Genomic DNA, 14,047 nt, shown 5'->3' with positions numbered 1-14,047 from the left:
TCTCCAGGTCGGGTCGGGGTAATGAGGACAGAGCCCTCCGAGGAAGCCACCTACTGGGCATATAAAAAGGAGAGGAGGGCTGCAATTTTTCCAGCTCGCTGTAGGGATATTTTGAAATTTTGCTATTTTATCCGTCTCTTTTGTCATGCTTGCATCCAGGCAACAAGAATGAGTTATCAGCTCACGTGAAGCTGTGACCCGAGGCTCCAGCTGACCCCCGGATCGGACTGGCCTTCCCCGGCCACTCTCCCACTGTCCCCAGCCATCGTTCACACACACCTCTCGGGACTCCTGCAGACTTCCCATGTCCCTTCCCCGTGTCAGCCCTTCACGGGGAAAGCGGGAGCTGTTAGAAGAGAACGAGCTCTTTTCTCAATACCAAATCTAGCGAGCTGCCTGCATTCACACCTGTTCACTCGCAGAACCTGAGTACCACCAGGTTACACAGATTTTTGTCGTCTCGATCACTTTTATTCCCTGAGGCCTAAAAACAGTGCCTTGTAAGTAACAGATGAGCAAATACAGATCTTAACAAGTGAGTTAAAAAACCACCTTCCTTTTTGACACATTAACTGGAGCTGTCCCTGTGCCTGTTTGAGATGAACCCGTCACGAGTCTCAGTTCTCGCTCACTCCTTGTTGCCTGCCTGTTCAGATGTGACTGTTGCAATAACCCGCTTCTCCTGACAGCATGCATCCTGTCCCCTTCTAGTGGAATATTCCAATATGGTCACGCTATATTGTCTCCTTAGGAGTTACAATCCTCCCTTAGCTCGCTCACCTCAGCTACAATCATGCTTCCCTTCACACCAAAACTTGAGGCGCCTGGGTGGCTCAGTCGGTTAAGCTTCCCACTCTTGATTTCGGCTCAGGTCACAATCGCACGTAATGAGACCGAGCCCTGTGCGGGGCTCTGTGCTGACAGTGAGGGGCCCGCCTGGGATTCTCTTGCTCCCTCTCCGCCCCTCCCCCGCTCGCCCGGTGTCTCTCAAAATAAATAAACATTAAAAATAAATAAAATAAAAACATAAAAACTTGAGTTGTCCGTAACTGCTGATGCTACCTCTGCGCCCTCCTGGTCACCGGCCACTCCAAGCGGTTCCTCATCCCCAAACTCGCAGCCTGTTAGGGCTGCCATCCCCCCAACCACGTGATTAGCCGCCGTCCTCCTCTTATTTGGGTGGCACTTCAATGAGGGACCATGCTCTTCTTGAAACACTTCCCTTTGGTTCCGATGTGCCACATTTTTCTGGCTGATCTCTCGGAGAGATCTGGAAGTCTCCTTCAGTGGCTCCCCCTTTCCAAGCCTGGAGCGCCACAGGGCCCACCCCTCCCTCTTCTGGATCCACCCAGTTGTTACACAAAATGTAGGTTCGCCCCCGCCCCCCGCCAGCTGCATCAGCCCCACTGAGGAGCTTGTCAGAAATGTAGCATCTCAGTCCCCCACACCAGACCTACTGAATCCAAGTCTGCATTTTGACAAAAACAGGTGACTCGTGCACATTAAAATTTGAGAGGCACTCGAGGTGTCTCCGTGGCTCGGTGGGTTAAGCCTCCCGACTCTTGATTTCAGGTCAGGTCATGATCTCAAGGTCTCAAGACCGAGCCCCAGGTTGGGATTCACACTGAGTGTGGAGCCTGCTTGGGATTCTCTCTCACCCTCTCAAAATAAACAAACAAACAAACAAACATTAAAAAAAAAATTGGAGAGGCAATCATGTGTTTACAAGTGATTTTAGTCGCATGGCTTTAAACCCTACTCACAGGCTAATTTCCACATGTTTAGCTCCCGGCCCCTCCCTCAACTCCACGTTGGATCCCACAAGAAGTCTACCAGGAATCTCACACCCAAATGCAAACAGAAATCTTGATCTTTCCCCACAACCCCAAAACCCGAGTCACCCTTGTCATCTCTTTGCTTTCCAATCACTGGGCCAAAATCCTTGAAGTTTCGCTAATATCCATTTGAAGCTAAAAAGCAACTATAGGAATCCTGTGAAGTTAAAAAATAAAAAAATCTTGAAGACCTAAGCAGAGTCCTACCGTAAGCCATCAATATTTCTTGTGCAAAGGCTTCTGAGTCTCCTGAGACTCCCTATTTTCACTAAGGCTCCCCAGATTTTGAATGCAGATGATCATTGTGATCGTCAAAAAACTCTTCAATATAAACCTTTCCCCAATTTCCTACCATGGCTTTCGAGAGTCAGCAGTTTCTAGTCCCTTCCACACTGTGTCAAGTGTTCTAGTTAAACTGATGAGCTTGTTTTTACCCCTCTTTCCCTTAAACCTCTGCCTGCCTCCCTTATTTCCCCCTCTGGCCTCAGCTCCAAGATCACTTCCTTCGAGACCTTTAATCACCACAATTAAGACTCACCTCTCTTTCCATCCGTTTTCTGTTCTTCTGCTTTACTCCCCTCTAAACCGTTCCCTACCATTACATATATCTGACCATCAGCATGTCTGGTGTGTGAGCAAGGATTGTCTTCTAAACCGCCACTGCTTAGAACAGCACACAAGCAGCACTCGAGTGTGGCGTCTTCAAGTGTTGGTAGACTGTTGGGTGCGAGGGACAACCTCTTGCACTTGTTTCAGAACTTAGATGTGCTTCAGAGTCCCATAAGTCTGAATGTAGAGAAGACACCCAGTTTCGAACAGGTTCAAATTTTCATAATATGGCAGTGGTTCCAAAACTTTTCTGTATATTAGAATCACCTGGGGATTAAAAAAAAAATTCTAATGTTTCAGCCACATTCCAAATGAATGAGATCACAATTGTTGGGTGTGGGAGAGAGATATCTGTATTTCTCGAAACTCTTGAAGTAACTCTGAGACAAGTTTAGGAACCCCTGGTTTATAGCATGAGTTAATAACCATGATATGAGATAGTATATGAAACCTAGAATACTTAAAAAAGAAATCCCAGTCAAAATATTATGCAAACTTAAGACTTCTATTTCCTGTGTGGTATGGTACAGAAAACAAACAAAAAATTCATAAGAATAAGACTGTTTCAACCATTAGGTCTTGAAGAGAGCACATTTTACAGGATTTTCCATGTCTGTTTTCCTAGCAAGCCTAATCCAAATTTGGGGCCTCTGTTATGAAGTTTATTTTGTTTTCCCCATAAGCTAAGGGAAATTTAATGTATGAAAAAGCGTTGACTTCCATATAGTGACATCTGAAAGCTTTTGGAGACTTTGTACATACCGATATTTTTAATGGTGTCAGGTAAACAGCTCTATCTTGGTAATAAGGATGTCATCACTAAGACAAAATGCTGTATTTTCAAGAGAGAAAAGAATGTCTTTACAACTCAACTATGTTACAACAAATAAATTCTTCATCATGCTGTCTAATACTTCTCGCTCAAGAAGTAATATAACCAACTAGTTCCAGTCATCAAGCAAAATATCCTTAGGACAGAAGTTAATCAAATATTGTGCATTTACCTGTCTCAAAGATCACCTTTAAAGTATTTTCATATCTCAGTATGAGGGACAAAATTAACAAAAGGGAAAAACAAGTCATTTGATTATTAAAATCCTTACCATAGTGCAAAAACTATAGATTTCAAAAAAACCTTGGAGATATTGAAGCCAACCTTGTATTTTGTATTACAGATGTGTAACTGGACACCCAGATGAGAGGAAATAACATGCCTAAAAGTCACACAGGAGAGTTAGAAGAAGAAAAAACAATTTTTTTTTGTTCCAAACAAGCAGACAGAATTTTTCACGCTAATCAAAAAGAATCGAGATCATCAGATTAGTTAGAAATGAGGAATAAAAAGTTACGTTACACACAGATTTAAAGGACTGGTCAATCATCTGCCTCCTCCCCCAGACCAAACAATTCTCCGAATATATGTTCATATATATCCGTCAATATGCTTACTCTTAAAGTACCAGGATCTTGGAAAATTCAATTTACAAATACATTATTAATTGCATTGTTATAATGAAATTAGTTCATTAAACATGAAAACATCAAACAGCACCAGTACCAGAAAGTGAAAGTGAATACACTATTACTTAAAATAATATATAATCACTGATTGGGACAGAAATCAACTATAGCCACTAGCAAAACTATTGAAACTCCTGTTTGACATAAAGGCAATATTTAAAGACTAGTATATGCCCTTGTCCCCACTGATAGGCCCGTGGCTAGGCAACTCAGCAGTGGGTCACGTGGAAAATGTTTTTAAAGAAGATGCTTTTTCTAAATTGCTCAACCTTGAACCATGATACTACAGAACCCCAAATTTTCCAATATAAGCCAATGGCACCATTTTTGGTATCCTAACTATGCTTGCCTGTCCCAATGAAAACAAAACAAAACACAACTCCCTTATTAAGCACTAGATTAAATGTATCTATGATGCAGCAGGAAGGCATTTACAAATGGGCTACTGACAGTGTATCAAAATGCTACTAAGGAAAATACAGCAGCAAATACTCTAATAAGAGCACATTATTCCACATGGAATCCCAAATTATTCTTATCTCTAGCTCCTTAAATTCATGGAAGCCTAGAGATGAACAAGTGTATGTATAAATGGGGCTAGGGAGAAAGAAGCTCTAAATGTAGTGTTCATACCTTAAATTACCCAAGATGATCTGAATGCTTACAGAGAACTCCAACTTCATCTAAATTTTTAAAGCACAGAGAACTAAAATACTAGCAAAACTTTGGTGTTTACCTCAGAAACAGCATTGTAGTTTTCAATGAAAATGAAATAGGCCTGGTTTGTGAAGTTCTAATGCTCACACCACCCTCTCCCTATCCCCTGCTCCTTTCATCAGGCGATCTAAAGACTACCTGGTTTAAAATATTTGGTAATTCAGTGCAGAAAATTAAGGTCACAGACAAAGTACAACAACGTTTAATACACCGTTAATACTAATGATTAAAAATTATTGCATAGTCTTATGCATTTACCCTAAAACATTTTCTGAAAGTAAATTCTGAAAGAATTATATAAAAGACAAATAACCTTTTAAAATGTGGATGGCATTTACTACCTCGATCTTCTATCCTTTTTTGCCTTCTCAGTACTTTTGTCCATTGTTTTCTCATTATCTCCCCTGCACTTTGGGCAATACCATTTCCCCTTTGGTTTATAGGTGAGTGAGACACATGAAAAGTGAAACCATTCAATTGGACACTGTTCATTGTCACATCCGATCATTTCCCCATAAGACACTTGGTTACATAAACAGTATGTAGGTTCATTGGGATCTATTGCAAACTCAACAGGCGAAGCTTCCCTCTCCTGCTTGGCCTTGGAGCGCTTCTTTTTCTTGGCTGACTTGGATTTCTTTTCTTTAGGTGGCTGATCATCACAGTCTTCAATCCCATTCGTCATGTGGCATAAATCACGGCTTTCACTGGTTCTCTGTCTGCGGGGTCTTCTGGAAGATCTTTCTGGTTGGCTGGAATCCATCTTTGCCTTATCCGAGGCGCGCTCACCTTCAGCAGGATCCTGAAAACACTGTGAATGCAGCTCCATCTGCCTTGCCCGATTTTCCACCAATTCGAGCATCTGCGTGACAATCTGAATTTTTTCATCTCCCAATTCCTGACTATTTATTAATGCTCTCTGGAGATGCTGCTGTAGGCGTTTTTTCTGGTTTGAATCATCTTCTTTCTTATATTTTTCATAGACATCATCAATTTCCTTTAATGTTTCTAAAAACAGAAGAGAAAAACCAGAACATTATTGTGCATTAGCACATATGATATTTTTCAAGTTAGTTATGGTTCACAGAATTGGTAAAGTTGAATGAACTCAAATCATAAAACCAGTCTCCTCTATGGTATGCATACACTAAAAAAATTATTTCCCCTAGAAAAACCAGACGTTATCCAATATGAAAGTACATTTAGAAATAAACTAATAAGGGGTGCCTGGGTGGCTCAGTCAGTTAAGTGTCCAACTTTGGCTCAGGCTGTAATCTCCTGGGTTCGAGCCCCATGTCAGGCTCTGTGCTGACAGCTCAGTCTGGAGCCTGTTTCAGATTCTGGGTCTTCCTCTCTCTCTGCCCCTCTCCAGCTCATACTCTTTCTCTTTCTCAAAAATAGAAATAAAACATTAAAAAAATTTTTTTAAGAAATAAACTAATAAGAATATAAAACTTTCTTTTTTTCTTTTTTCTTATTTATTTATGTATTTATTTTTTACAAAGCTTTCTAATACTCAGTAATTTATATTAACAAGGATAAGAGGGGTACCTGGCTGGCTCAGTTGGTAAAGCATGTGACTCTTGATCTCAGGCTTATGAGTCCAAGCCCCACATTGGGCACTGAACTTACTTAAAAAAAAAAAAAAAAAAAGGATAAGAGATGTATGCACTAATTAATACATGGGCAAGAACACTGTATGCCACTTTATAGCCCACCTAGTGAAGTCACCTACACTTCACGTGAACCTCAAAACACTCACTGTAATGAAATTTACATGCCAGACTTCAACTGTAAAACTTAGGTTCTAAAAGTGGCTACAGACTACCGTCCAACCGTGTTTACAGGATTTACAGCTCAATCAATGACTTGCTACATGACTCCAGAGAGACATTACACCTTTACTTGCGTGTCATATCCCTGGACACTCAAACAAAGCAGACACGAGTCACTCTTCCCCCCCCCCCCCATATTAGTTTTAATGGCTCTCTTATTTTACCATAGGGGAGATTCTGAAAACCAAGCTATTTACAGAGTGGGGTTAGGTTCCCATTCTGGCATCAACTGACGAAGCTACTAATACAATTACAGTAAAGTCAGCACCGGATCACTCTGCTTTTGTAGATAACTCAGCAGTTGGTTCTAAGCTTTTTGAACTGCTGATTTTGGTATTGTATAGCATGTGGGACACATTTAAATCAATTAAAAATGTCTGAGTCACTAGAAGGCATACAAAAATCTGAAAATAGAGTTCCAGATGTCACCAAAAATTTACGTAAGATTAAATTTCTATTCTATTCTATTGTTCTATTTCTTGCCCCTCTGAGATACAACTCTGAGTTCTGTCTTACTAAAGGGAGAGAAACAAAAATTAACTCTGATTGATCACACCACATGGCATATCACTGTTTTACATCCTAATATTATTACCAGCACATGGCATACCATCGTTTTGCCTTCCAATATTATTACTTTAACAAGAACAGAAATGCTAGACGAGTAAAATGCATACATTAGGCTGTCTCCGAGAAATGTTAACACAAAGCAGGCATTCAACACAACTCTTATGAATTAACTCCTCCCTAGAAATTAGAAGTACTCACATGTGCTGGACAACTGCTTAACCCGGGATACGTGACAAAATGCCACCGCACATTTGAGGGTACTCGTACCTGCACAGCATATTTTAAAACAAAGTTCACATCTAGCCCATTTGCCTGGCTGGGTGACTTTCTTAACGTAATTTTTCTCCAGGAAAAATAAGGACATTACATATTTTCCCCGCAGACAAAATTTGAGGATTAAAAAATAAAGGTAAACCTTATTTTAAATATTCTGTACCTAACTATCAGGATTTGAGGCTAATTATATCATACCATACAAGCACACTGATAAGATACTATGCATGAGAAAAATTCACATTTCTAAGACATCTTAATTATGTAGTGAAAGAAGAAAGGAAACTAACACTTACTAGGGCCCTTGTATGTGATAAAGATTTTCTCATTTAATCCCCACGGCAACCTTATGTGGACGCTATCACTTCCATATGTGAAGAAAATGAAGTTCAAGAGGTAACAACCCCAGACTTTGAACTCTGCCACATACGTATGTCTGGCTCTGCCATTGAGGCATTTGCTACTAAGCTGCACGGAAAGCACTTGAAATTAAGTATTAATTTTTTCTTCAATGATTATTTGCCCAAGACATTAGGAACAAGAATACTGTAACAAAAATTGAGGTTCTCTAATAACCAGGTCCTATAATAAATACTTCAATTGTGAAATTGTTTTCTTCATTTCTCTATTTTTAAAGTCTTTAAGGTTACTTCTAAGATTCTCCAGTAATTTCTGAAAGTGTCTCAAATAGGTAGGAGAGAAATTTTTTTGACTTCTCGTATAATTCATATCACTAAATACTGCCGTAAGTTTTAAATCCAAAAACAGAAAATGCCTAAGAACTAGCAAAGAAACAAAAAGCATATGAAATCTGAACCAAGAACACAGAAGTATATAAAGCTAATGAACATAAACCTGTGGAAGCAGAGCTTAGTAAGCACAGGCACAGACTGAAAACCAGATCCTTGTCTTACATTAATCTTGAAGCTGACCACAATCTTAAAATGTTTATAATCTCTCAATCTTTTAAAGCCTAATACTGTTTCTCATGTTACCAGAGCTACTTAGCACAATTCTAGATGGTCAAGATGGCAGATTTCCCTGTAACCAATTTTCCCTCCCCAATTAAAATGAAAATAGCTTAACTCTTGTGAAGGCAAATATGTCTGTGAAGAAATGCAAAAACATGCAAGCTTTACAAACTTCAGTTACTATTTGAAAAACTAAAAATGTTCAATATACAATTCTTAAGCACATGTGTGTCATTCTTAGGCTATACTTCATGTATGTGCTCCATGTCTGTAGAAAATACCTTTAGAGTGCTTTAAAAAAGCTTGTATACAACGTTAATAGTTTAAAAACAAGGATGTGTACATGAAGGAGCCAGGCTACTTCCCCACCTAATTAAGTGAACAAGTGACTTAAACTCCTTGTAAATTTTAACTCCTTAGTAAAATAAATTTTTACTTCAGAGAATTATGAAATAATGTTCTGGATCGGACACAGCAATGACACCCAGGAAGTAATCACTATTTAATTCTCTTTCCCCCTAACAGAGATCAGTCCTATCATCAGCCCTATCGTATGCATTCAGAAGGCAGAAATAAGTTATAGATTCAAAAACAAAGAGACACTTAAATATTCTAATATGCTACAGGTCAGAAAATGTCACCCCAGAAGTGGGTTCCTTTGAGACTAAATCATAAGATTAGTGGAGGGTCTAGAAAAACAAAGAATGGGGTCCAAAAGTTATCTTTTTGAAGTCCGTATGGCTGTTCCCACATTATGTCCAAGGTCTGTTCCTTGATCAGGGTTAGTAAACGCGAAACGGCTCCCCATCTAAACTTCTCCCCTCCTAGTAGCAGGCCAAAGTCAACCAACAGTGGATGATAAATGATACTCTCTGCAGGAAAGGCTGATTCCCTATCTTAGTTTTCTGACCACAAAGGGTGGCTTTTGCCTCATTACTCAAACTTGGCGAAGGAGGGACCCATGGGTTAAAGGACGCCAGGCGGTTGCCTTGTCAACCACCCACTTCCACCTGGGGCCCGGAAGTGACGCAAGGCCCGGAACCTACGCGGTGCTAGGGCCAGCGATGGTCCTAGTTAGCTGAATGTTTCCTCGTCCTGATTGAGTGGTTGAGAAAGAGTCGAAAAACCACGACAAATATGTCCCAAACCCCAACATCGACTGCGCTAGGGACGAATTAACGTCCTGCAACGTTCCGACACCTCCCAACCAGCCAACTCCGCCCAAACCTTCCGGGCACCAGCCATCTTCGAGGCGGGCGGGAGCGCGCCCGTCCGCGCCCCTCCCATGCCCTACGTCACGCCCTCAGGCCCCGCCCCCAGGGACGGAGGCCCTCCCCGCCACACACACACCCCTCTTCCTTTCCCCGCGAGGACCCCTCCCCTTTTAACCATTTGGCTGAAGGCTCAGAGGAAAAGGCTGCGGCCCGGAACTTTCCCTGGGGCGGGAGAAGGGAACGAACTCAATTCCCGAGCCGGGAGCCGGAGAGCGGAGGGAGGGACCTCCCCGAGTCCGCCTTCGCGGCCCTCTCCCGCCCCCTCCCCCCCCCCCGCACGTTCCAATGCATCTGCTCTCGGGGTGGGGGTCGGAGGAGAGGGGAAAAGCCAGGCCCGGGAGACCAGCGGGTGTCCGGCTGCGGCCGGCCGCTCACTCCCTACAGCCCCCCGCCCGGCTGCACGCTCCCTCGCCGGGGCAGGAGGGTCTGCGGCACCGGGCAGGCAAGCGGCGGAACAAATGCTGCTTAAAATGGCTGATTCCTTTCCACACCAGCTGCAGCCGCTGGGTCTGCAGCGGGGGCTGACGAGCGGCCCCCACCCCCACCCGTGATACCCCACAGAGGTCCTCGCCGACCGCAGCGGGGGAAGGGAGGGCCCCGAACGCGGTCTCCAGTCCCTCTCCCCCGTCCCACACACCAGACCCCCTCTGTGCACTCGGGGAGACTGTCACAGGAGAAATGGAAAGTGGCACTTCCCCGGGCAGCCTCCGAGCGACAGTGCCCGGAGGCCAGCGAATCCGACTGAGGGGAGGACCCGCACACGCAGCTCCGCGGCCCCCTACCTTGATATTTGTTGTCCAGCTCCCGAAGCACAGACACGTTCCTCTGCATGTCGTGGGGCAACGACTCCACACACTCGAGGTAGTCCTGCACGTAGCAGGTGAGGAGCCGGCTCCGCTCCCCGGTCAGGAGCGCGGCCGACGAGTATAGTTGCTGCTGCTGCTGCCCTAACATCCTGCCGCCGCTGCTGCTCCTCGCCGCCGCCGCCGCCGCCGCCTCCGCATCCAGCAGCCACACATGCAACAGCCACGGCCGCCGCGGCTCCTCTGCTCGGCAGCCCGGCGCCGCGGGGACACCGGCCGCCGCTCAAGAGGGCACAGCCGAGTCCCCCGATCTCCACTCCCCCCAAAAGAAGCCCTCACTCCCCGCCCCCGCGGTAACAAGCCCAGGGGCGGGGCGAGATCAGGGCTCCCTCCTTTTTCCCCTCCCTCCCAAAGACTAGAGCAGCGGGGATCCCCCCAGCGGAGCTGGCGCCGGGGTCCCGGGCGTTGACACTTCCTGTCCCCCTGGGAGTCCCCAGATGCTACCAATGCCGTCTCATAGCACGGATCCCCATGACAAGCCCCTCGCTGCCCTCTCTTCTCCCAATCACCCTCGGTGCCTGTAGGAGAGTCTCTCACTGGACTGCCCCCGCCCCTCCGCCTGTGGCCGCCTCTGCGCCTGCGCAGGACTTACTCCTAATAAGGCCGGGGGCCCGCCCCTACCGCCCTACCGAAGGGTTCGCATTCTCCCGCCTTCCCTCCGCCACCCGGGCGATTGGTCTGTCAACTTTCGGCCCGGAGGGAGGGTGCGGAGGACGGCCAAACGGCAGGCTGCGCCCCGCCCCCTCTTAAAGGGGAAGCGCTGTCAAGCCCGCCTCTTTGCTCAATGCCTGAATGGGACTTGAGCGGGAAGGTGGCTGAGTCCTTCCTTTCGTCTTTCCCACAGGCCGGGGGAATCTTGGTCCAGCTCCCTCGGCCGGGCGTTACCGACATTTTCCCCATCAGGTGGATCTGGCGCGGCAGCTCGCGAGGCCTTAAAAGAGCAGCAGGCGGCCGGCCGCTTTTCGCTACAACCTGGAGTAAGGCCTGCGGGAACTACGCGACCCAGCGTGCAGCGGGCGCGGCTCCCGGCATGCTCGGCGGCGGAGTTCCCGCCGAGCCGCCGCGGCTCGCCCGGCCGCCGCCTCAGCGCTGCCCGCGGGCCCCGGCCCTCCTCCTGCCGCGGCTTTCGGGCTCACGGAGCGCCGGGGAGGGCTGGTAGCCGAGGTAGGCGGAGCTCCCGTGTGCCCCCTGCGTTTTCCTTCTCTTTTAGTCCGCTCGCTTTTAAATCTCCCTCCTGGCTTTAGTGTTTTCCGCCCTTTCTCAGACGGGGGAGGTCCGCCGCCGCCGAAGTGCCTCGCAGGTTTTGTCCACCTTCAGGATTCCTCTTTAGTTTAGGCTGCATCTGCCCCCAGAAACGTGTTCGTCCAATAGGCCACCTTTAAGAAAGAATTTTTCCCCCTCCCGGTGTCAGAACGTTTAGACATGCAACGTAGGCGACGCTTACAGAAGGCGTGAGGGGCGCAGCACCCCCTTTTCATCTCTTTATCCTAAGACTGAAAACCACGGGGTCGGGAAGAAGCGAAAGAATAAAAGCCTAATCTGTAATCAGGCCCGCGTCCCTGTGTATGTGATCGACTTTCAGGGCTTAATTTTTGTGTAGTGCTAAATGAAACGCCCTGCAGAAGAGCTCATTTTAATTCCGGATGGACTCTCAGAGTATATGCTAACATGTGTTTTTGAAAGAAATGGCTGTAAATAGAACGAATCCGCGGAGGATTTTCGGAGAGTGTCTATGAACACAAGTCCTATTCCGAGTAGTACCTTTGAATTAAAAAGGAAACGTAAGTGGGTGTTGAACTTGGATTTCTCCTTCTATCCAGTTCGTTCGCAGCGGTGGTACACCTGTACGGTGACCTATTTAGAGCACTTTGAAAACATCTGTTAGTAGAAGTACCCATTGACATGCAAAGAGAAATCTAGACCCTGATCTGCTGGAAATGCTAAATTTCAAACAAAAAGCCCTCCAGGAAATTCGGCGTCTTGGGAATAATAAAAATATTGCTCGGGACTCGGAGATTGCCTCGTGTTACTATACTGTGACACTTTTGTGGTTTTGACTACTTGAATATTAAACCGACCCAGGCAGTACAGGGTGATGTGTTTCTGAGAATCGTCTAGGGATTTCATTGTTGTCATTCTTTAAAATCTTTCAGATTAAGCAGACAGGTCTTATCAAAAACCCGTCACTGTTAAAAATTGAATTTTTTTGCTTTTTACCTGAACCCTACTGTTTTCTTATTCATGGATTTGAATCACCGAGTCCTTATTGGAAGCCCCAAATAATGCAAGATGCCTTGTTATTTACCGATTCAGGTTAGACACTGAATGCGCCTGTGGGTTTTATTCAGCCTGAGAAGTAATCCGCTGGCAGATAGGACACGTGGTTAGAAACCAGAAGCAAGAAAGGCAGTGATGCAGGCTGCTTAGACTATTCGGTCCAAGAAGCTAGAGCAAGAAGAGAGAAGAGAGGCTGAGTATGGTAATGGAGATCTTTTATACATTCTTTTCACCTTTCATAACTCTTGTTAAACAGGCTGAAAGGAAGCAAAAAATCCAAATGGTGATTTTTTTCAGCTTGTGTTGGCCTAAGCGTGTAAAAAACACTCTAATATGGGGGGGAGGGGGTGTGAATTATTTCAGACGTGCTTTTTTTTTTTTTTTTTTTTGCTAAATTAATATAAGCTAATCAAAGGCTTATTCCTGCCATACCTGTGAGAGTACACTGTGTGGAGAGAGTACTAACTTGGAAAAAAAAGAAATCACCGTATTCCCTAAACTCAATTCTTGACCTTTGGTTATTTATGATGTTCTTTTCTTCTCAGTAATCACTTACCTGGACATTTGGGGGGTTTTCACACTGGGTTCCCTTCCTCGGCTAAATGCAAAATCTAAAAGCCCCCAGTTCTTTGCAATGTAGGAATTAATTGGTGATATCAAGTCCTCTGATAAAGCAAAAAGGCATATTATTTGCTCTTCAAACTGTTTTCTACCATTAAGTAACCCTAAAAAAGATAAGTAACTGACTCCCCCAGATTAGTACCAAGTGTCTGGGATTACCTGTAATTTTGAAATCAGTTTCTTTTAAGAGATCCCTGGTGGGAAATGTTTATGCCTCTAAACCTTTGTCTTATAAGCTTTATTTATATTGTGAGAGGGGAGGGCAATAGCTTCAAACTCTCATTGAAAACAAAATTAGCAGGGGAGGGTGCCTGGGTGGCTGAGTCAGATCATGATATCACGATTGGTGAGTTCGAGCCCTGCATCAAGCTCTGCGCTGACAGTGCTGAGCCTGCTTTGAATCTTCTCTCCCCGCCTCTGTCTCTGCCCCTCCCCAGCTTGTGCGCTCCCTCTCTCTCTCTCTCTCTCTCTCTCTCTCTCTCTGTCTCTGAAAAATAAATAAACATTAAAAAATGCAAAACTTAAAAAAAAAGAAAAGAAAAGAAAAGAAAAAGCAAATTAGCAGATAGTTCTGAAGGATTCCTAAAGATACTACCTGAGAAAATTTCAGCTATTGCTTAAGTCAGGCCAATTAAATTTGAAATGCTTTTCTTCTTTCTACTTCTTAATATTTTTAACACT

At 44.8% G+C, this 14,047-nt stretch overlaps 1 protein-coding gene across 1 annotated transcript; it reads right to left on the bottom strand.

Annotated features, from left to right (window-relative positions):
* Positions 1-2,781: 2,781 nt before the first annotated feature.
* ING2 (inhibitor of growth family member 2) lies at positions 2,782-10,777 on the bottom strand. Its single transcript, XM_015077191.3, has 2 exons — positions 10,388-10,777; positions 2,782-5,690 (listed from the first exon to the last, which is right to left on the bottom strand). Exons 1-2 carry the CDS (start codon positions 10,557-10,559, stop codon positions 5,020-5,022), a joined length of 843 nt encoding a protein of 280 aa, XP_014932677.2. The 5' UTR covers positions 10,560-10,777; the 3' UTR covers positions 2,782-5,019.
* Between the last annotated feature and the right edge of the window lie 3,270 nt (positions 10,778-14,047).

The sequence above is a fragment of the Acinonyx jubatus genome, chromosome B1, assembly GCF_027475565.1.
Source record: "Acinonyx jubatus isolate Ajub_Pintada_27869175 chromosome B1, VMU_Ajub_asm_v1.0, whole genome shotgun sequence".
In the NCBI taxonomy this organism is placed as follows: Eukaryota; Metazoa; Chordata; class Mammalia; order Carnivora; family Felidae; genus Acinonyx; species Acinonyx jubatus.
The sequence above is the reverse complement of the archived record's forward strand: the minus strand, read 5'-3'. Positions and strand labels throughout refer to the sequence as shown.